We start from the raw sequence: 23,635 nt of genomic DNA on the forward strand, positions 1-23,635 counted from the left end.
ACAAAGCAGTGCCGGAGGGTATCTGAGGTTCGCAATGTATTACGTCAGCTGCACAGTCCCATCTGCCTGATCTTCCCCAAATGCCTGCTCTGAGAGAAATGCCGCAGGTTTGCCTCAGTCACGGGGAGCGGCCATGCTGTGGTGGGCCGCAGGCAGGCTGGTGACTGTCACACCATGTCCCCAGGATCCTAGGACAGGTTGTGGGGAGGTGGCAGGGAGAGGAAGGCCATAGGACATCATTTTGGGGCAGGCCACCAGCACAGGGGATGCGTGCCCTCCTGTGCTGCCAGCTGCAGGGCTCTGCTGATGGCCCCATTGCCGCTCTCACAGGGACGTGCCAGCACCGTGTCACCTCACAACTTGTGGGACATGTGGGGACTCCTCAGGCATCTTCTGAGGATAAGCCAGCTCCACAGCCACTGCTGCCTGCTGGATTTACTTGGGAGGGAGGTGCCCCCAGGTGTAGACCACTTCACCTTCACTGGGAGGTGCCAACACAGCCCAATTTTAACCCCTGAGCATGTGGAGGAGGCACGACAGCCATCTTGAGATGACAACCACAGCCTTGGAGTTCATTTTATGGACAAACGAGGACAACCCCAGCCATGCAAGGCCTTGCTGCCTCACTGGGCAGCCATGAGCTCTCCCACAAGGCAGGGGCATCGCCGTGGGCACCTGGGGGTGAGGCCCAAATGTGTCCCACTGCCCCCAGCAGGGCCAGCCCTGCCTGCAGCCCTAGGAGCAGTGTGGCAGCTGTCCCCAGCTCTCTGGGGTTTTTACCCTGACAAAAAATTTTTTCTTGTCTGCAGTCTCTCATGAAAGCCAGGCTGACCCAGTCCATGGGAATCATCATGGACAGGACGCAGGTGAAGACAGTGCAGGACACAGCGTGGAGCCACATGAAAAAAAGACAGAAGAGCTCGGTTTGGTTCACATGACTATTTCTTTCTTTTTAATTATTAACTTGTGCCTTACAATAGAAGAGGAAAGAGTGTGAGCAAATGATTTGCTGGTTCCAGGAACTACTCTGGCACCACCGAGAGGACAGTAAGGTCTTGTGATGGCAACCTCGCCAGGGCACCGACACACAGCACACGCGGTCTCCGGCTCTTGCAAAAGCGATCGCTGGCAATTTTAAGGCATTGAAGGAAACCTACAGTTGTAAATCCTACATCAGATTTGGCACACGTTGGAAGGCTGGAGCGGAGGCGTGGATGCAACGTTTGGCAGAGCGAGCGATGGGGCGGGCGCTGCCTTGCCAGAGCCACCGCGGTGCCCAGCTCTCCCTGCCGCTCGTGGGGCTTTTTGGGGGCTGGCACCGGGGGCTTGGCAGCACCAGTGGTGTGCCCGACGTGCTGGCTCCTGACCAACAAACCCTGCACACGTGGCTGGACTAACACTACTGAGAAACAGACAGTCATCAGGACACACACACGAAAAAAAATGTTCCTTATCATTTAAAATGTTAAGTGGCTCCTAGACCAGAAGCGAGGTGTGTTTATGGCTATTTCTGTGCTTCTGGGATTAAAAGTGGATGGCTACAGCTTAAGAGGAAACACTTGAGCTATACATGGATTTGGATAGTAAGTGATTAGGTCTGTAGCCTTAACCCTAACTGTAGTTGAGTTTCATTGCCCTTGCCACCCCCTCCCCAAATTGCAGCTCGGGCAAGGGGATCCCCTCACCCCCCACCATAAGTCCCCGTGCACAAAACCCACCAGCATGCACCCAGCGACCTGCAGAGCACGGCCGCACCTGATTTGAGAGGGAGCAATGTGCCAAGCTCGGCCTTCACTTTGCTGGGACCATAGGGGGCTGCTGAGCCCCATCCCCGTGGGGTGCAGGTCTTTGGCGCAGCCTGGTTCTCCAGGAGCAATTAAAAGGCCGAGTGGAGACTGCTCCCCCTCAAATGCAAAAGGGACAGGGTCCCCACCATTACATTTTTGCATTTGTAATGATTCCTCCACGCAGGTTTAATCTCTCTGTTTTCTTGGCAGAGGTAGTGGTCCCGTCAAGCATTCCAGCCCGACCGGATGATATCTTGGAGGTCGCTTTAACAACCTCTCCTTGCTCCTCTTTCTTGAAGGATGGAGTGGAGGAACGAAAGCCTTGGGGCTGAAAGGAGTAAGTGGGGTTGGGGAAAGGGTTCAGTGCTGAAAGGCCCACGCTTCCTGTGCTGAAGAGGGTCTCCTCTCCCTCCAGTAGCTTCCTGCAATCACAGCAGAAGGGAAGGGGTTAGGCTGGGAACACCTCACGAGATGCTTTCATGGTACTGGGATGCAGCTGGTTTGGATGGAAACTGTCCCAGTTCCGATTTCAATGTGTGCTAGGTTTGGTTATGTGGGACATGGTTGCCTGAACCTAAGGCTTGGGCATGAAGCATCAAGGATGAATGAAGCATAGCACCTGAGGGTGTGACAAGCCCAAGCACTTCCCACCATATCACCCAGGCCTGTGGTGGAAACTAGCTCTGATCACGCTGTGAGCCCCCATCAGCCACACTTCCCCTCTGCATTTCTGCAGTACCAGGGAGGGGCAGGAAAAGGCCCCTTCTCCCAGTATTTGTCCCCTGGGTGCAGTACAGAGCTGAGCACCGTGGAGCTGGTTCAAAATAATATGCTTCTGCCAATCATTTTTGGAGCACTTGTGAGACCAGCTCCCTCCTCTCCCTTCAGAAACCCCAGGAAAATAAAACTCTGAAGCACAGAGGGACGTAGCCTTTTGCACTGAGCAGGATTTTGCAATGGGGATGTGTACTGGTCCCATTAAACACCACTGCCTAGTGGAGCTGTGGTTTGGAGGAGCGGGGCTGGAGCAGCCCTACCTGTAGGCAGCTATCTCGATATCCAGGGCCATCTTGACGTTCAGCAGGTCTTGGTACTCCCTCAGGTGCCGGGCCATCTCGGTTTTGGTGTTGCGCAGGTCATCCTCCAGCTGCCCGATGGTGTCCTGCAGGGAGGCAAAGGCAAGGCTGCTTGGGGCTGAGTTTTGATGTTTTTTTTATTATTTTCTTTTCCTATGGTTTTCTGCTCTGCACATCCCAACCAGGAGCTTATGATCACAGAATCTCACACTAACCAGGATGTAAAAGCAGGCAGAGCACCAGGTGTAGCTTGTGAGTGTGAGCAGTGGGGGGGGGCTTTAAACATCGATGGTTTTCTATATATCTTCCTGTCTATGAGATGGGGGTTCAGTGGGGGAGCCCAGTCTGGCAGGGACAAGGCAGGCACTGCAGAGGGATAGGATTTTGCAGGTTTAAACACCATCAAAGCAGGTATGGAGTTTTATTGGACCAAACAGGGTGCTGGGGATGCAAAGGGTGGCCTGGGGAAGGGCTGCAGTTGGTGATCAGGGTTGGGACACTGGGATGGGGCGGTGTCCAAGGGCCCCAGTCCCTGTTTTTTATTTCATTTCTTATTTTTTACCCCAAATACACTCAAATATCTAAGCCTAGGGGCTGCTGGCCTGAAAGCAGTAAAACCCCCTCCCACGGGGGATCCTCCCAGCCCAAATGGTTCCCTGTCACAGCCACCGGGGCGTGGGCAATGAGTAAGCAGTTTGTAGCAGCCCTGCCTGCAAAGCCCTGCAGCGGCCACTGCAAACATCAGCTCCCCAGCGCCCACTCCCACAGCCAGCCCTTTCCCTCGCCTCCTGCTCTGCTGTTGCAGTGAACAAGCATCGTCCTGCCATGCCATCCCCACCCTGTCCCCCTGCTCATCCCTGCCTGTCCCCTCCTTGGTGTCCTGCATCACCTCCCTCCTATTCTCTTTGAATAACCTAAGAATACAATAAGGTGACGCATCCCTGCTTAAATAGTTGATGAAAAAAAAAAAAAATGATGATACAACAGGAATTTTCGCTTTTAAGATAGAGTTCCACCCTTCTCCATCAGTTTCAGGGGAATTATTTAGCTCCTACTCAGGCACATTGTTCAGCAGACTGCCAAGTGTTGCCACACACAGCAGATCCTGAGAGTCACGTAGTGGGAAGCTGATGTTCTGCAGCTACATCAGTCTGAATTATGGTGCTGTTTAATCCAGCTGCATTTTTTTTTCCGTTCCTGGAATCCCTCTTTTCACATGGCCTCAAGGCTATTTAAGAAGATTATTATGTGTAATCCTGTCATCCACTACAGGAAACATTGCCTGCTTCCACAATATTTGTTGAGGACCCCAAATACTGAGCAAGAGTGCAAGCAGCTTGGATCTACAGCCCTAGCTTCCTAGACAGCTTGGCAAAATCTGGCCTCCATGACAAGGCATTACTTGGCTGTGAAACAGCAGCGGCCTTTGGGTGTGACGTAAGGCAGTCATTTCATTATTTAGAAGGAAATGGCTTGATTTAGAAAAGATCTCTTGGTAGCCATCTAAGAGAGCACTCTCTGGATTTAGTTTATTTTAAATCACGGATGCTCTCCCTGCTAGCAAGAAAATGTGGTAGTAGTGTTTTAATGGAGTAAGAGAGATGGAGCACGTGGTGTCTGCCGCACGTCTTTCCAAGGGCGTACGAGATGCTGGGATCTGGCTGCAAATTCAGCCTTCGTGTTTGCAGAGCTCCAATTTCTGCAGTGCTGGTGCCAAGGGCCAGGCCACGAGGCGAGGGGCCAAGCCTGAGCAGACGACTTCGAGGAATCACCCACGGCGCTGGGCAACGCGTGGGCAACTCCAGGGCTGATTTTAGGGATGGGGCGGTAAGGGGGCCATGCATCAAGCTGTGAGACCTGCGGGAAAGGGGTCGTGCAGGGGTGTCCCAGCCCTGTCTGCCCCCCTCCCAAGGCTCTTCTCGGTCCTTAGGGTGGTGAATAAGGAAGGGGTGGATGAAGATGCTGGGGTGGGAGGGGGATGGAGGCTGCAGGATGCTGCCGGGGGAGGAGGGCGGCACCCATCTCACCTGCAGCCCGGCTGCCTCGGCGCTGTGGCGCTCCTCCAGCTCCTGCAGCTGCCTCTCCAGGGACTCGTGGGCTCCCCGCAGGCTCTCCATCTCCACGGCTCGGGCTTGCAGCTGCCGACGGCACTCGCCCACCTCCCGGCGGCTGGCCCGGACGGCTTCCTGGCTGCGAGCCGCTCTCTCGTGGAGCCCCGCACAGCGAGCCCGGTACCAGTCCTCGGCCGCCTGCAGGTTGCGGGCCGGCAGCGCCTCGTACTGGGCTCGCAGCTCCCGCAGAGCCGCCGCCAGCTCGGGCCGGCCGGCAGCACCGGCAGCCGGGGGCTGGGGAGCGGCTGCCCGCAGCTCGGCCCCGAGCCGTGCCAGCTGCTCGCCGTGAGCCCTCCGCAGCTCCTCCAGCTCCTCCCGCAGAGCCTGGGCTCTCCTCTCCAGGTCGCAGCGAGCTCGGGCAGCCCCCTCGGCCGCCCGCTGCCGGGCTCGCAGCGCCTGCTCCGCCTCGGCGCGGCCCCGGGCTTCTTCCTCGCAGCGAGCCCGCAAGCGCTGCGTCTCCTCGGCCAGCCGGGCTCGCTCCAGAGCCGCCTGAGCCCTTTCTCCGTGAGCTTCCTCCAAACGGGCTCGCAAAGCCCGCAGCTCCCCGCCCAGAGCCTGCCCCAGCCGCCGGGGCTCCGGGGGTCGGCGGCGCAGCTCCGCCAGCTCGGCGGCCAGCGCCCGGTTGCGCTCCTCCAGCGCCCGCACCCGCTCGATGTAGCCGGCGAAGCGCTCGTTGAGGTCCCGGAGCTGCTCCTTCTCGTTAGGGCGAGGCATCGGCACCGGCACCGGCACCGGGACCGAGACCGGGGGCTGGGGGAGGAGGAGGCGGCGGGAGGAGGCGGCCGGGGCCGGGGGCTCGCTGCTGGCCGAGCTCATGGCAGGGAGAGGAGGGAGCTGTCCGCTGTGCTGAACGAAAGGAGGAGGGAGAGAGGGAGGGATGGAGGAGGGGTGGAGGAAAGGATGGAGGGGTGGGGAAAAGGATGGAGGGAGGGGTGGAGAAAAGGGTGGAGGGATGGAGGGATGGGGAAAAGGATGAAGAAAAGGATGGAGGGATGGGGAGGGATAGAGGGAGGGGTGGAGGGATGGAGAAAAGGGTGGAGGGACAGATAAAAGGATGGAAGGGGGGATGGAGGGATGGGGGAGGGATACAGGTAGGGATGGAGAAAAGGATGGATGGAGGGATATAGGGAAGACTGGAGGGATGGAGAAAAGGATAGAGGGATTGAGAAAAGGATGGAGGGAGGGATGGAAGGATGGAGAATAGGATGGAGGGACAGGTGGAGGGATAGAGAAAAGTATGGAGGAATGGAGGGATGGGGAAAAGGATGGAGGGATGGGGAGGGATAGAGGGAGGGGTGGAGGGATGGAGAAGAGGATGGAGGGAGGGAGGGAAGGACAGAGAAAAGGACGTAGGGATGGAGAAAAGGATGGAGAAAAGCATAGGGGGATTGAGAAAAGGATGGAGGGAGGGATGGAAGGATGGAGGGACAGATGGAGTGATGGAGAAAAGGGTGGAGGGATGGAGGGATGGGGAAAAGGATGGAGGGAGGGAGGGAAGGACAGAGAAAAGGATGGAGGGACAGATAAAAGGATGGAAGGGGGGATGGAGGGATGGGGGAGGGATACAGGTAGGGATGGAGAAAAGGATGGATGGAGGGATATAGGGAAGACTGGAGGGATGGAGAAAAGGATGGAGAAAAGGATAGAGGGGTTGAGAAAAGGATGGAGGGACAGATGGAGGGATAGAGAAAAGGATGGGGAAAAGGATGAAGAAAAGGATGGAGGGATGGGGGACAGATACAGGGAGAGATGGAGGGATGGAGAAGAGGATGGAGGGAGGGATAGAAGGACAGAGAAAAGGATGTAGGGATGGAGACAAGGATGGAGGGAGAGAGGGAAAGATAGAGTGTCCTTTAAGGTCCCTTCCAGCCCAACCCATTCTGTGATCCTGTGATCCAAGTGTTCACATCAAGGGTCTGCAGCCCGCCTGGTCCCTCAGCATCAGCCTGGCCCAGGCTGCCCAGCTCACACCGCTGCTGCAGAAATCCCCCCTGCACTCTGGGTTGTTTCTTTTCAGGTCTTTCACATACTTCTCACACGCAAAGTGTGTTTAACCACTTCCTCAACACCTGTTGCTTTGCATTACTATATCCTAAGCGAGGTTTCTGCTACCAGCAGTAACTGATCGAGGAACTGGGAAGTCACCAGCTCTGCTTAGTTATGTGGCATCGTTTTGTTGACTTTGCTGAGGTGATTAGTGCTGATGATGAAGGTTGCTTTGGTTCTGTCTTGTCCTGGAAAAGCAGAGTGGCCTCCCCACTTGTGCTGACATAGGGATGTGATCCAAATCCAGAGGTAAGATTATCATACTGTCCTGCAGAAAAATAAAAAATAAATTAAAAATAAAAAATACAAGGGCCTCTGCAAGGACTGGGATGCACGGAGTAAAGGCCGTGAGGCTGGAACCCTTTCCCTCTGAATGGATGAGGTTTTCTGGATCTGGAAGGAGCCAGACTGCTTGAAACAGGTGGGACCTGAGCCAGCTGCCAGAGTGACTGCTGGCTCAGGAGTGCTGACCGTGTAGCTGAATTTATTGACTCAAAGGAATTTGAGTCAATAAATGATAGTAACCACTACTCTCGTGCAGAACAGGGGTGCAGCTGCAGCCCATTGGAGCACTGCTTCTTTCAGAGTAAAAGGGTGGCTACGACTTTGGGATCCACCTCTGCATGAGCTGCCAATTGAGCCTAAACCCATCCCAGGTGGTTGGCACCCAAACTGAACCCCCGTGTGAGCCCCTTTAGCACCTGGCACAGGTCTCAGGGGCGGTCTTGGCCAACAAACCTCGGAGCTGCACATCCTCGATGAGGGGGAGAGCAGCAGCGTGGCCATATCTTTGAGGAGGAGCTGTGTCCTGGCAGACTGGGAGGATGTCCTTAGATGACACAGACCCAATCCCCAAAACTTGCTAAAAGAAAGAGGAAGAGAGAGGGGGATCATTGCAATGTTTTGTGTGGTTCTGTACATCACGTGTTGTTTAATGCACAGGGAAAGGCCTTGAGAATCCAATCCTTTGGCAAGAGGGGTATGTATGCACTTTGGACTCCAGCAAGTGCAAGTGCAAACCTACGGCAAGCTGTAGGCAGCAGGAGGATATCTTAAAACTTTGTGACTTTGCACAGTGCCCACCTGCTGATGGGGCTCGTTCAACAATTTATCTCAGGAGCTGCATTTAGCCTGGGGTTGTGATTAAAAGGAAAGAGCTGTCCTTTCAACTGTGCACACACAGCAAATGGGATACACATCTTCTGTCCAGTTTCCAGCACACTCCATTAAACTCATGCTCTGGGTACATGTTTTACCACCTGGCTTCACAGCAGCAGTGGGCTGGGAGGAAAATGCTTCCCAGCTGCTGAACTGAGGGAAAGTGAAGGAAACAGTCAGATCCAAAGTGTCTGTCGGGAGTCTGCTGCCAGACCTCCCAGCACTCCTTTTGGGAGGGAGAAACAAAGATTTATTTGCTGAATCATGCAGTCACAAAACCACTAATGCAAATGTAAAAATAGCTGTACTGTCTCCCTCTAATTCAGGAGTAACTCGGGAGTTTCTCTGGGGCAGTGGGAGAGTTTTAGGGAAAGAGCAGAGAAGCAGCACAGATGTTTCCTTGGTGCAGCTTCTCCAGCTTTGGCCCTCTGTGGCTTTGGAGCTCCCTGAGCAGTGGTCACGTCCCTGTGTTTGCCATCCCTTATCTAATCAGCATAAGGTCATGTCCTGGATGCCACCATGCTTTGTAATCCACAGTTGGATAATATGCCTTGTGAAAAAACATCATCTTTGCACTTCAAAGTTGCTGCCAACTGATTTCATTTAATGCCCCTGGTTTTGAGACAGTGACACTGCTGCAAAAGTTTGTTCCTGCCGCCTCACCCACCCCATCTACGATTTTGCAGATCTCTGCCTTATCTTCCTTGGTCTCTTTTCTAGGCTGGAAGATTTTAATCTATTTAATTTCCCTTCATAGGAAAATAATTTCATGATTTTTATCATCCTTGCTGGCTTCGGCGCATCTCCAGTGGGTACGTGTTGGAAAGACACAGCCCCACACCCTGCAGGATGGCACAGCCACAAGGATGTGTAGAAATGAGCTCCCAAATTGAGGAGGACACATCTCCAGGTAAAGCAACTCACTTTGGTGCCCAGACGAGGCACCCCAAGATAAACCCAGGGCATACAGAGGTGCGAGGCTGTGGCTCAGCGTGCACAATGCCCACAGGCTGAGCTTCTCACCCGTGTGACTCCCCCCTTGCTGTGGCTGTGTGACAACTGAACTTTTGGCTTTAGTTAAAAACAATTGTGAATGTTGCAGGCTTGTGCTGTCAGGAGGATCCCTTCCAGCCCCATTTTGGACAGGGTAATGGAGTCTGGAGGCTGTGTGAGGGCCATGAGGCCTGCATCCAGCCCCACAGCACAAGGGCGGCTCGGTGCCGCTGTGCAGAGGGCAGGCCGAGGGGAAGCGTCCCTGGGGGAACAAGGGGAGAAGGGCTGGAAAAGAAATGCTGGAGGAGGGAGGTGTGTGGGAGCTGGATGTGGGAGGGAAGAGTGACATGAGTGTGGGGTTTGGGAGCTGTCAGGGCTGCTGAAACCTGTGGCCCCGCGGGGACACCCCGGTGCCATTTTGGTGGCACCAAGGTGGCCAGGACCCTGCTGGGGCTCAAGGAGGACAGCTGGAAAGGAGGGCTGCTCTTCTTTTCCTTTCCTTTTCCTCCTTTCTTTTAGATCTTTTCCAACCTGAATGATTCTCCGAGTCTATTTAGGGCCGTGGTTCAGTGGGTGACAGTGGTGGCAGGGGGACGGTTGGACCAGATGGTCTTGGAGGTCTCTTCCAACCTGGCAGCAACTTTGAAGTGCAAATATGTTTGTTTTTTTTTTTTTTTCACAAGGCATATTATCCAACTGCAGATTACAAAGCATGGTGGCATCCAGGACATGACCTTACCACTTAGTCTGCGGCTCTGTGAAAACGGGGAGCTCACGCTGCCTGCCCCACACCTCCCAAACACCCCCTCACCTCGCCCCAACCCACTCCACAACCACGCTCAGCCCAAGTTAGCCAATAACTGCTTTATTTCAACGAAAACCCAGGCTCCTTCAGCCAGATGAAGGAAAACACGGGCAGCGGGGACAACGCGGGGCCGAGGGGGGGGGACAGAGGGATCTTCTTTGCGGCTGTGGCGGCGCTCGGCACTTTCTCCCCGCTCCCTTGCGTCCCTCCACCAGCCTCGCACTTTCTCCCCGCTCCCTAGCGCCGGCCGTGGGGAGGGAGGGGGAGAGGGAGGAGGAGGAGGAGGAGGAGGGGCGGGGCTTGGGGCCGCGCCTGCGCAGTGCCGCCGGCGGGGCGCTGCGGCAGTTGGTGCGGGGCACTTGTGGCGAGCGCGGCGCGGAGGGAGGTGAGAGCGGGCCCGGGCGCGCGGGGGCAGTGCGCGCGCTCCCGGGCGGGCGGGGGTTGCGCGCGTGCGCGCGCCGGGCGCGTGGCGGCGGCGACCGTTGGAGGGGACCGTTGGGGAAAGGGGGGGGGGGGGGCGCTCCCCTCAGCCGGGGCTTGGGGGGCTATGGCCGCGGCCCGGCGTGAGGAGAAAGGGGGAGCGGGGGGCGTGTGGAGCTCCCGGTGCTCGCCCCCGGGCTTTCTCCGTCAGGCAGGGCAGGGGAGGACCCCGGTAGCCCCCCGCTGCTGCCTCACGGTGCCCTCACGGTCCCCCCCCCTCTCCCTTCCCTCCCAAGTTCCCTTCCCTGTCACCGCTGTGGTGTTTCGGGTGCTCTCGGTCTGTCTGTGTGTGTCAGGCTGGGGCTGAAAGGCAGGAGCCAGGCACCAAATAACAGTTTAAAAAAAAAAAAATCAACACACAACCCCTTTCCTCTCATTTGCTTATGCCTTTCTTTTTTAAAAAAAAAAAAAAATCTTCCCTTTTTGTGCCAAAAATGCTGTTGCAAAATACGTGACGGAAACAATCCTACACGGGTTTCTGATAGACTGCGTGACTGAACAGGGCAGCGCAGTTTCTTGTAGCGCAGGCTGGCTTTAAACATTCCTGGAACCAGCGAGATGATGAAATCCCCAAGTTTTACTCCAGCGCTAGAAGGCTGCCAGGCTGGATGCTGAAGGTCCTCTCAGTCATGGTTTTGGAAACCTTCCTCCCAAGGCACGATTGCTACTTTTTAAAGAAGTTTCGTTATTTATTTATTTATAGCTCTGGAAGATTTACCGTTGAACCTCAAAGATCGCAATATGCTTTTTAAGTGACTACAGAAAAACATCTCCTCCTTACCTGTATCAGTTCAGCGTAACATCTCGCCACCAGCCAAAACGTGGTGGCGATCCGTACGCCTCTTTGCTTTGGGAGGAAGGAAATGTATAAAGATCAGTGAACGAATTGAAAATAGGAAGGGTTGCAGGTCTCTGCAGGTGCTGCGCGGCTTTACTGAAAACCAGAATCAAAACTCAGAACTGCATTTCGGCCTCCGGTTCGCGAGCTGAGTTTGTGGTTCCAGCAACGAGGAAAAAACGTAACGTTTCGCTTGCAAGCTCATCCGCTTAGCTGCGGAAGTCTGTCACAGCCCTTGTCAACCTAAACATATTTGAGAGTGGAGCTGCTATTTAAAATAATCTATTGCCATTAGTCCTGACTCCAAAAGATCATTCAGGAACTTGCTGGTTTGATTAACAGCAGTTGGAGTTTGTTCAAGCATGGACGTCGTTTCATTATATAGTACAATACAACCTTTACTCTGTATAGCTTCATTCAAGCAAATTGTATTGCAAAATGCACCACCGAATTACATCTAAAACGCTCCATTGAATGAAGTACAATTGCAGAGATAAATGGGAGAAAAATTGTAAGAACGGGAGAAATGTTTTCAGCTGAGGTTTGAAATTTAGAGCCCGTTAGTATGTTTGCTTTGGTAGTGTTAGCGTTATATACACTGTTTCTAGGATATACGCTGGCAAAAGTCAGATGCAAGCTGAAATTTTCCCAGGCAAATTTCGAGTTTATAGGCAATTTTTAATAACAAAAATACCTTCGGTTGATACTCTTTGTCATGTTTGATTCCTAATATAGCTGTGAAATGGAAGTTTATAAAACCTTTTTAAAACATGATTTATCCTAGGCTTTTCGTATTTAGCTTCAAGGGGAATGTTTATGAAAAAACAGAAAGCTTAGTTTGGTGTTTACTGGTAAGCACCGTGGTATTGTACTCTTCAGGGAAACATGGAAAGGAATGTTGTATTTCCTCCAGAAAACTACAGGTATGTTATTTTTGCTTCTAAAGTAGAAGGGAAGCAAGCTATTAAAATATGGGGTTTAACCGATGTTCATTGGAAAAGCAGATAGGTTTATATGCTCACCTCGTACCCGTTATTTGCAGGTCAGCTCAATAAAATAATACTTCACTTAAAAAATGACATGGTTAGTTTGCAGGGAGCTGTTATCTGGGGATGGCCCAGGGCTGGCCACGGTTCCTTGGTGCACACGGAGGCGATCCACAGCCTTTGAGTCCCATATGCTCTGTGGGCACCGAGAGCCCCTTCTGTTGTATAAATTTGAAACGGGGGAGCGCTGTGGGATCGGGGTGATCCAATACAGTGCAACCAGTCGCTCACCACTGCTGGTCAGTCCTACAGAGCCCCTAGGACCTGCGGCAGCATTGCCACGCAGAAGCTGCTTGGCCTGAGGAAGGTGCATTAATGGGCTCCAGCCAGGCTGCAGTGGAAAGTTGTCATAGGAACTGGCTTGCTGTTTGGCAGGGCCGTGCCTTGTCTTCACTCGTTTGAAAACACACCTCTGTAACTAATCACCTCGGGATAAGAACCACTCGTATGCTGTCCAGCACAAAGCCATGAAGAGGGCCAGGCACTTCGGCTCTGCCCCAAGGGAAGCTGAGGACAGCGCTGTGCGTCAACAGAGGACAGCCTGGGCGATGATGTACCTTGGGATGAGTTCCCCGTGCCTGCTCTGCACCGTGCCCTTACATCGGGGTGGCTCGCAAACGCTGGCTGTCCTGATATAAACCAGCTGTGGCTTTTTTAGCGGTGAGAATAATAGGACAGAAAACCAAACAGAGCGTGCCCGGGAGTGGAAGCCTTGTCTCGCTCTTTGGGATGTGTTTGGGATGAGACATGTTACTAAGTCAGCGCATGGGAATTCTTCACTTACTGTCTGTATGGCATCTAATTTATAAATTGTATTTATTATGTTGGCAGCACAAACATCATTTGACAATGATACTTGATATGGCCGTGGTGTGAGTCTCTAAACGTTGGCTATTCTGTGCTCAAGCATATCTTATTGTTTGAGTATTTGTAAAGTGCACATTCATATAAATATTTCTTGCTGTAAAACGTCTGTTTTATGCTACTAAAGAAGTTGTTATTATGTGTCATGGCTATGATGCATGTAGCAGTCATCTGTATTTTGCTTTTTTAATCACGACTCGTTAGCTGGAATGGTTCCTAAAACCTTGGACTGTGTACTCTGCATAGACAGCATGTATAACATGACTCTGCTTTCTTAACACAACCGCAGAGACAATCCAGTGTGCACAATAAATAGAACTTAATGTACAGTAAATAGATGTGAAGCAACATCTGGAAAATATTGCGCAGGTATTGAAGGTAGCCACTGTAAGCAATTGGCAATCCAAACCTGGCTGCGTAAGGGTAGTTATTAAGTCTCATTCACATGTTTGCAGGGCTAAAAAGGTGCTTGGGAGGCCTGGCTGTGCAAAGCTACGGTAGGGAAAATCTTTTTTTTTTTTTTTATATGACAGCGTGAGATTGAGAAAGGAGCCTGAATGATTCAGCCTGAAAACCCACAGCAGTCTGTGTCTGCTGCTGACTGCTGCATCTGCCCGCTCCCTCAGTGTGTAACGGCAGCGTGTGCACCTTGCTGTAAGGTCAGGAGCACATTTGCCCTGACTTCCTGGACGCCTGGGTCCCCACGTGGAGGAGCAGCGAGTGGCTGTGTGCCAGCCCTCGCAGGCCTGTCACTTTTTTTCAAGTCTGCTACAGAGCGGTGGAGGCTAAGCTTGTTGCTTGCTGGTGACCTTAGCTTAGCATCCTCCGGGCACGAATACCTGCTGCTGGATTTACCAGCACCTCCAGCCCTCTTTTGGTAGTTTCATCAGAGAGAGAGTTCAGACCGAGCTGGGGAGGTTGGAAACCCCGCTGTGCTTATCTGTAGGCTGCCTTCTGTTAACATGTAAGCAAAGGAAGCGAGCTGGTTCTTACCTTGTGCATCTCACTGGGTAAAACTGCTTTACATTTTGCAAAGGTGTGAGCGCATCAACTGTGGAGAGCAGGAGTCGCAGTGATGGTGGTACACGAGCGATCTGTTGGTTTCTTTTTGGAAGATAAAGGAGGTGTGGGCACGGCTTCTGTAGGTGGATGGGAGGAGAAGGGGAGGCCCAAGCAGAAGTGATTCTCCTGGGATTTGGAAGTGGCACTGAGGTGTGAAGTGAGTTAGTAGAGACAGATGCGTGGGGACAATGTGCCCTAACACTGCTTGTTTTGTACTCAAACTGTAAATATGAAGACTGTTTCGGTGTCCAAAATTCCCATTCTGCCTCATCCCACCACTTCTGATTTATTTAAAAACAAAGGTTCCTTGAAGTCATTACGCAGTCCAAACTCAGCTTAATTAAGTTAGAGAATATTCACCGCTCCCAGCTCTTTTCAAACAAAGGCGTACTGTTTTGCATATATGCTTACTACCAGATTATCGTGAAACCTTACTTGGCACAATTGGTTCAGCGGAAAGGAGAAAACAGAGACTTCCTGCACGGCTTTCTGCGGGAGGCTCCCAAGCAGAATGGTTTCCCACTGTTTACTTAAGAACAGCCCTTTGGATTAACTGGCTTTGACCCAGGCCTTGTACTTCTCCGTGTTATCATTGGCATAACACACAAAACACTTAAGATGCGTTATAGCTGGAGTTTCAGGAAGCAAATCCTCGCCGAACCCTCCGTGAAGGTACACTTCCAAAAAACACTTTCCAACCCGGGTGGTCCAGCCCTGCAGTTGCGGAGGGCGGCTGTGGGTTGAGGCACCTTCGGGGTGGGTTGCCCCTATTTTGGGGTGGGTTGCCCCTATTTTGGGGCGAGCTGCTGCCTTTTCCCGGGCAGCAGCTGCTGCCGGCACTGCTGCGGTAGCCCCAGCTGCATCCCAGCTGTGTGTGTTGGGTCTGGGAGGGAGCAGGGCTGCTGCTCTAACGGGTATCCCTTAGTGCCTTCGGAGAACAGGAGGCAATCAGCTCATATGTTGCTGCTTGGACCGGGTGCCTCTTGGCTTTTGCATCAAACATGGCACATCTAGCTATGGAATTCGTCAAGAGAAACTTTCTAATCAGCTTCTGAAATAACCTAGAGCAGCAGGTAAATTGGAAGGGGAGAAGACGGATGGTTTAGTACAAAGCATAGCAAAATCTCTAGACCAGCTGGATTCAGCTGGTGTTCGGGTCAGTTCAGTTGGTGATGAGTTGTATGTAGGCATGCACAGAAATAATTAGGAACATGGGGTCAGAGAAGAGCATGTGAATGTTCTGCCCTCAAGAAAGCCAAGGAAGCACTGAGTGAGATGTATGCCAGTGCTTTGTAAACATAACACAGTGATTACCACTAATAACATCAAAGGGTAAGGGCTAGTAAGCTACATTGCAGGTAATTTGGGAAGTTGGTAAGTGAAACCAGTTGCAATTAAAAATAATAATAATAATATTTTTACATGTTGGTTTCCTTTCTTTTTTCCACCTCCTTCTGAGATGGTTTTTATCCTTTTTTTTTTTCTTCTTCTCCAGTGGAAGATCTGTATACATTGGCAAAGGTATTTCAAATGTTGCTTTCTGAAGTTTCCAGCTTGCCTTTTTGGACATTGCAGAGCAATTCAGCTCAAGCCTATGCAAAGAGAGGTGCCTACAGAAGTCACAGGAAATGTCTGCAAGAGTTGGTCCTGAGTGTTTTGGATAAATCCCGTCCTTTCTGACATCCCATGCCGTATTCACTGAGACCCCTTAGGAACAGATACCCATAGCTGCTGCATAATTGCTTCTTGTTCATTTCTTGTTCATTTCCAGTTTTTTAACCTCATTCTCTGTATGTGCTTTTCGATCAGGATGAGCTCAGTCCGTGAAGAAATCTGATGAGATGAACGTGAATTCCAGGTGCTCTGAGCACCTGTTAGCTTGAGGCTGACCCTGGAGACTGCTCCTCCGGGTCAGTTCTGGTAGCTGCCGTCGTCGTAATCCAAGCAGCTGAGTGAAGCTGGAAGGAGGAATTTAACATAGAAGCAAGCCAGACTGGTAAATCACCCGTTCATTTTGCTGTCTGGAAACTGAGGCAGGAGTCAGATTTCACTTGCCACTTCACATTGCAAGCATCAGTCAGTTGGTGTACCGGTGATCTGAATTCTGGGGAAAAATTATAACAATGAGCATTTGCTAACTAAATCTGTAAGTGGTTCAAGTAAGTAGACATAAAATCCCTCTGCTCCATTCTTCAAAATGCCCTCTCTACCTGAGCAATGACTGGCGTACCAGAAGATCTTTTGCTAAGTCCTTTTTAGTCAATAATGTGAATTTAACTTACCCGTACTATTAATCACTTGGTGACTGCAGGCATGCTGGGCAGAATGAGTGGCTCACGTGTTCTGGTGTTTCTTAATATCCTCTGCAGAGTAGTGTTGAAATGGAATGGTTTTACAGAGCGTGAGGGTGTTAAAAAAATGCTAGGGCTGAAATCAGGAGCAGATGTGTGTGATGTTTTTGAGCAAATTGTATACAAATTGGCAAGAGCTTTCCTTGCTGTGATCTCAGCTGAAATATACACATGTAGTCTTCAATAATTTGGGGATTTCTATTAGTTCTGATCCAGGGCAGTAACACTGTGGCCTTTCTAAGAGTTTATTAAAAGCACGTGATCTAACCATTCCTATGTTTTTTCACCTCGAATAATACATTAGGTAGGTTCTTAACTCTTTTTTTACATGTATTGTAACTTCTCTTGCAGAATTGTACTTGGCAGTTTTACAAGCCAAGGCCAAAAAAATCTGCTTGCTAGGCTTGAGCAATCAGGAGGGAAAGGATGATGAAAAACCAACAATGTTTTACTCATCTACCACTCGTTTTTCTTCACAGCCATGCAGCGGGTAGATATTAACAAAGACAGTAATAAAAAGCACTTTCAGGCCTCATAAATTGAAGTGTTCTGGTGGAGTCAAGAACAAATATTGGCAAGGTTAGGGCATGCAGAGAAGTGTCCTCCAAAAGACCCGTGTTGTGATGTTCAGGGCCGGGCTGAGGTTTTTCCAAGTGCTGTTAGGAAGGAGTTAGGAGGAGGCATTTCTGTGGCCACGCTGGAGGCGCGGTGCCGGCTGGGCACGTGGTCGGCTTGTTTTTAGCAACTACAGTAGGTGAGGTAACGTTCTCAGTGACTTGGGGCTGTCACGCTGCTCTGCCTGGGACTGAGTGCTTTAAAGGTGTCTCAGGATGCAGGGGATTCTGGCTGCTCGCTCATCTGCAGCAGGAGCACCCGGCTGTGCTGTTGAATGAGTCTTCAACTCCGCACTAACGAGACACTTCAGGTTCCCCGAAGAGAGAAGCCGTGGCCAAAGGCAAGGTTTGGTGTCAGGAGCTCTCGGTTCTGATCTCGGGATAACGAGGACCTGCTGACAGTGCTGTCTTAGTTCTTTTTTAATGCTCTCTCACCCTTCAGGCTGGAAGGCTGCTTCCAGGTCACAGCTGCAGCAGTGGATCTGTCATTTCATCTGTGTCCTCCCTCAGCACAGTCTGTGTTGGGACTAGCACAGGGAGAACATCTTGTGTGCCCTCCTCAGCTCCTGTCAGGGCACAACCTCCTGTGTCAGCAGGATTGATTTAAAATACTAAAAAGCAGTGAACTGAAGGGCCCATGGAAAGCTGACGGTTTTCCCCAAACGAGCTTCGTGCTTTGTGTTGTACTTGGAAAGGGTTGCAAAAAGTTTCTGAAGAAAAGAGGTCGATACTGTTGGAAACAGTATAATGTAGGCCTTTGGTATCAGTTGATAAAGCTGAGACAGTTAGGTTATCAAAAGGAAGCCAGAGTCAGCAAAAGCTCCAAGTCATCAGAGGTTGATGTTCTTAGTTTATTCAGTTCTTTTTCTGATGAATTGAGTCACGTAGGCTGCATAAGAAGTGCTGCAGGGATAAGCCGTCTTTTGGAAGAGCGTGGGGTGCTGCAGAGAAGGTGTTCGTCAAATTAATTTACTCAAAGAGTTTCCTGCAACGGTGCCTCAGTACTACACATCTGTCAAGATTAAATGAGATCTGGGGGCCGATAAGGTGTAGGTGGGGACACTATTGTGCCCTAAGGACAGGTTTGTAATTTCATTTGTAATCAGGCAGACTATAATTACTGTGTTTGCCTCTGATTAAAAAAACAGGTCAGGAAAGGAACGAGTTGAGCTGTCTGTGTGCAGAAGGGAAGTTCGCACAGCTCCGAGCGCTTTGAAACACCCACAGGCTTCACGGTACCTGGGTTTCATCCCCGTGCCCAGTCGGTCGGCACAGCTGTCTGCGGGGCTTTCTTCTCGTAGGCAGAAAGCTGCTGCGTGGGACTGCTCACCAAGAGCAGGGGCAGGAAAGACAGAGGGTGAAGGGTGGCTGCTAGCTGGGAGCAGTGTAGGGAAGGTGAGTGTTGTCCTTCTGGCCTGGGTGAACGTTTCAGGAGGGTGTTAGGGCCAGCCCAGGGGTGATGTGGGTGAGCTGAGCCTGGGTGCACAAGGTTCTTGCCTTTCCTACCTGGATCAGCATCAAGGAAGGCTTTGTGGAAGAGAGGTGGGTAACCATTATTTAAGGGCAAAAATAGGAACCCATGGAATCTATCGTAGGCTGGTGTGCTTCTGGAGCACGATATACTAGGAGAACTGAGAATTAAGACCTTCTTTACTAAATTATTTCTGTATTTATCTTCACAGTGCCTTTGTAGCCAAGGAGTGTCATTATTTTGCACTCTGCGTGTTTGTGGCCCCGTTTTGCGTATGAACTCTGTGGCCATGCTGGGTATTAAGGCTGTCTCTCCTTTGTCCCCTTCAGTTCCATAGTTCTCCATTCATCCTTCTTTTGGAAAAACAGGCTCATTTGTCAATGATGTGACTGCTCTGCCTGTTATTGATAGGTGAGATCTCAAAAAGAAGAGAGACCAAGTAAATACATGCATATTTGGTAAGCTTTTCCTTAAAGAATGTGGGGAGGCAGGGGATGATGCTGCAAAAGACAACTCCTAGCAGGAAAAAAAAAAAGTTCTCACTGCTTTTGACCGAGCAGCTCTCAGAATTACCAGATCATCTTCAGCTGTTGATCTCAGTGTTTATTTTCAGCAGCTTTCTTAGGAAGGAGGAGTCCGTGTTCCCTCGTTAAAGTACGCTGGCTGCTTTACTCAGCAGCACGTCCCTCGGCTAGTGCTGCATCCAGATGCCTGTGGGACTGGTGTGGACTGGCCAGCTGGCTGCACCTGGGCTGAGCAGGGACAGCTTTCAGCAAGGGGAGGTAGGAACTGGCCCCTCCAACCTGCGGAGATGGCTCAGCTGCAGATCCTGCTGTCACATCTCTTTATGCAGCCTGCAAGCCTGGAGAGAGGTCCCATCCACCATCGAATAGGTTTCAAGTGTCTTTTAAAAAATCATCCTTATTTTTCCTTTAACTTCCCTTTAACTTTTTAACTTTCAGGGTCCACGATCTTCAGAGAAAATAATTTTATTTTATTTTATTTTTTAACCAGTAAGCACTGACAGTAAGGAAAGCCAAGAAAATGTTGTCCTCCCTACCTTCCGTGTTCAGAAGATAAAGAAGGCTTTGGGCTGTTTGCGTTATCCAAGCTGACCCACTTGCATGCTTCCTGGATGACTGTGTGCCAGATCGGAGCTGCGCATCTCAAATACTTTGTCGCTCACCACCACGCTCCTGGAAGGGCCCGTTAAGTCTGCCTTTGCGTCCTGTAGCACAGCGGAATCCAATGAAAGGCGTCATTGTTGTGAAATACCGTGGATCCGCTGCCAAAGGAGCTACTGTTGTATAATCCCTAATAGCAGGTTAGAGTGGCAGCAGTTCCTTGGTTGGAAATCAGAATGCGGAGGGATGGCTTTCCAGTTTGCTCTCCGGGGATGACACGTTGCATCTTGTTCACTCTCTGCGAGTTACAGACTCGCACGGAGGTGTTCAGCTGGTGGCAGGTCCTTACTCAGGTCTGAACACCAAGGGTGTTACTTGGAGGTAATGCTTGCTAAAAAAAAGCATTGCTAACAAATCCAAAGATTAACACCTAAAGAGGTTTTAGTTTGTTCTGAAGCAAAGCAGCAGGGGTGGAATAGAAAAGTTTATGCTGGCTTTCCGTTCTGATTTGCAGAATTCGGTGTGTTCGTTTCCATGCTGACATTTCTGCCTTTTGCACTGTTTGTGTTAACCTGCAGCTCAGCCAGCACTGTTGTGCTTCAGCTTCGTAGCAATGGAATTAGTATCTGCAGATACCAAACATCACATTCCAATTCTAGTGGGCATTTGCATCAAAGCTTACCCCCTGGTTTGCAGCTAAAGCAAACACATGTGAATTCTTAAATATTTTCTTTAGGGTGGACGGTATCACAGCAGAGATCAAATTCACCCCTACTTTTTAATCTTTTAAGACCTTGTGTAAGTAGAGCAATTGCTTACGGGAAAAACAGGATGAGCAAAGTATTTGAACTATCTTATGGGTTTCTTACTGGAATTTAACAGCTGGAAACAAGAAGCAGTGAGAACATTATGTTATTAGCCAGGTCCGTGCTTGCTTTTGGCAGGTGGTCAATTGGACAGCAGTTGGGGAATCCTGCAGCAGAGGTTGCTGCAGGCTGCGGTGCTCTTTTCCTGCAGAAAACCTTTCCTAAAGGAAGTGAGTTTCTTCCATTCTTCTGTCCAAGACTGTTTGTGCCTCAGCCTGTTATTCACTGGTATGTCATTTTTAAGGTGAGGAAGAGTCACCCGAGGCACAATACTCTGCTTGACTGACCTACTGTGACTTTCTTTTTGGCATTATTTCTTGCCTCCGTGAAAAAAGGCTGATTTGAACATCCTCTCCCCTTCATTTAGTGATAGAAAAAACTACCTCAACATTTTGTTTTGCAGTTGATTATCCTCCCTGTTAATACTTTGTGTGGATTTATTTAATTTCCAGTCACAGGCTCGTGTCCTGTCATCACTGGACTGAAGAGCCCTTCCTGTGTGCAGACGCTTCCAGGCTATTTCAGATCACCTGCAGAGCAGCTGTCCGCAAACTGGCAAGCTTCCACTCCAGACTTTACTCTCTCTCATAGCTTTATTCCTTCCTCAATATAATCACTATTGCTCTTGAATGGGGACAGGTGACCGAAGAGAGTTCTCCAGCAGCATTCGGAGCAGCAGCAGGCAGGCACATAGAGTCCTGCCTGGTGGCCTTGTACATGCAAGGATCAGATTTGACCTGCGGTCACAGCATTTCTGTGAGAGCTCATGTTTGCTGATTATTCTCTGTGGCATGGCTCTTGCTCTTCTGGATCGAGTCTCGCATTCCTTAAGGATAGTCTGCCTTCTTTTTTCTAGCGGTGGGACGGTGCTGGCCACCTTGGGCTTAGAGAAATGGGGTATCAGCACTCCCCCTGACAAACTGCTTGTGTAACAGGCAGCATTTTGGAAGTGACTTAACTAAAATGGCAGTTCTGCTGGAGATATTGAGAAGCACGAGCTCTGTAGAAGCTGGAAAACATTCTCATTAGCTGACTGGAGAATTTGTGGTTTCTATTTTAAGGCAGTAAACTCAATTACAGATGATTGAGGAGAAGAGATGATCTCTTGGTACTCAGAGAGGGTCAGGTTTGAGGTTTGCTCCTTGCAGAGTTGCACCGTGGATTTCAGAGTGTTTTTCCGAACTCCTTTTTAACCATCCATGAAATTGATGATAATTAAGTCATATTTAATATTTTAAATAACTAATGCTCCTTGGAGTTCCTACCCAAACAGAACTCCTTGGATAGAAATGGAGGATCACCCTAAAAAATTCCCGGTTCATCTGATCTGTGTTTTTTTAGGGCATCTAATGCATTTTCAGGTCCAGGATTGCTGCTACATCTCTAGGCATCGTACAGCCACTCTGTGGATATGATTGTCAGTAGAAATGATAAAAATACCCATAAGCAGAATTTTGTTAAATATATTTTATCTCTTTGTTGTTATATAGCCATTTCTTTAACATCTGGCTTCATTACACAGATAAAATTCAGCCTGAAATTAAATCAAACCCTATCATAAGCCACTCGAGTAGCATTCTGCCTTCTTGTACCTTACCCATGCAGAAATAACCCAGGAGATACTGTCATCTCTCAGACTATCCTCAGATAAGTGTGTGTCTGGAAATACTTTACCAATTTGACTAAAAGCTCTCTCTTGGAAACGCAGCTTCGCTGAGGCCAGCTCTGTGGTGGGGCCCAAGGGAAGCAGATATCCCTGCCAGAGCCAGCGTCTGAAAGGGCAAGCTGGGGGTGGAAGGACCAGCACAATCCTCCAAGCAAGGACTGTGGTATGAGGCTAACATTATATAAAAGATCTTTGTATGAAGCACAGGTGAGATCTGCTGTGAATTCACTACTTGCATCTGTAGGTATCGTTAACAGGTCCTTAACAGCAGGTCTCTACCTCTTTAATATCCTGTCCTGGCCGTACAGAATTATCCTGCTTAAAGCCAACCTCAAGGATAATTATCAGGAGCTCAGATACACTTTGATGTTTCTTTTGGAAATAATTTAGTGTTCTGATATTTTGTCCTTTCCTGCCATCATGGACCTGAAGTCACTACGTCGAAGAGGTGGCCACCCAGAAGTGGAAGTTCTTCGAATGAAGAACTTACCTTTAGGCACAGAGAGGAAAAAAAGGGGAATTTTCTGGTTTAGATCATTTACAAACATCTCTACTTGTATTTGGAAACCGGGGGCTTTCCAGCATTGCCAGACGTTTCAAGTCGAGGACATATTCGTTTTCCAAAAGCATCACTAATTGAAAACACCTTTTGGAAGCAAGTTGCCACTGGCTGCTAAGCAGCAGTGCTGGCAGTAGCACAGAGAGGTTTGAACTGTCGTCTGGAGCTGGGAAGGAGAGGAAGGAGCTGTGTGTGTGAGCTCCCAGCTCGGGTATGCGCATGGGGCTGCAGATCAGAGGCAGACCAGAGCATCTTTTGGCATCCATGCCATCCCTGCAGCTTGGAGCACATCAGAAGTCTACTGGTTTGGGAGCCTTGCTGTGTGCAGGTACACGTAATTCCCCAAAATTTGTAGATGTGAACTAGATGCATAGTGTTATCGATACCTCGACTGAGATCAATTTGTTTTTTATCTTCTAATTCTTCGTTAATTGAATCCAGCATTGCCATTTTCACTGCGTTTCCCATTTCCAAGGTTTGGCATCAGGTAAAGCTGACGTAGCCTGAAATACATCCAGTTAATTATTTTAGGGTTCCTGGGGAGATTTTATCAGACTGGCTCGTTAAAAATGTTCATGTCTGTTGTGTATTGTTTAATATTCCCTTTGTTTGCAAAATGAATGGGAAGCACTTTGTCTCATTAAGGGTTTAATGCCGGCCTGGCATTATCATCCTTTTTATTAAATGCAAACTAGAAATATCTCATGAAGAATTCTAC

General features: G+C 50.1%; 2 protein-coding genes across 3 annotated transcripts in view; one reads left to right on the plus strand and one right to left on the minus strand.

The window, feature by feature from the left end:
- Positions 1-1,731: 1,731 nt before the first annotated feature.
- Positions 1,732-5,688, minus strand: INA (internexin neuronal intermediate filament protein alpha; the record flags this gene model as incomplete). The annotated part of the gene is made up of 3 exons (XM_082764646.1): positions 1,732-2,209; positions 2,825-2,949; positions 4,891-5,688. 3 exons carry the CDS (start codon positions 5,686-5,688, stop codon positions 1,936-1,938), a joined length of 1,197 nt encoding a protein of 398 aa, XP_082620772.1. The 3' UTR covers positions 1,732-1,935.
- A 3,380-nt stretch (positions 5,689-9,068) lies between these two features.
- The window catches only part of NT5C2 (5'-nucleotidase, cytosolic II), a 62,546-nt gene continuing 47,979 nt past the window's right edge, over positions 9,069-23,635 (plus strand). Inside the window, exon 1 of one of the 2 annotated variants that reach the window (XM_082764562.1) lies at positions 9,069-9,088. The gene's annotated coding sequence lies outside the window, so the exon portion shown is untranslated. Of the gene's footprint in view, positions 9,089-10,291; positions 10,362-23,635 lie in introns of those variants that run through there. The other variant, XM_082764563.1, reaches the window with a different exon arrangement.

Source organism: Aythya marila, assembly GCF_965140915.1.
Source record: "Aythya marila genome assembly, chromosome: 7".
Classification (NCBI taxonomy): Eukaryota; Metazoa; Chordata; class Aves; order Anseriformes; family Anatidae; genus Aythya; species Aythya marila.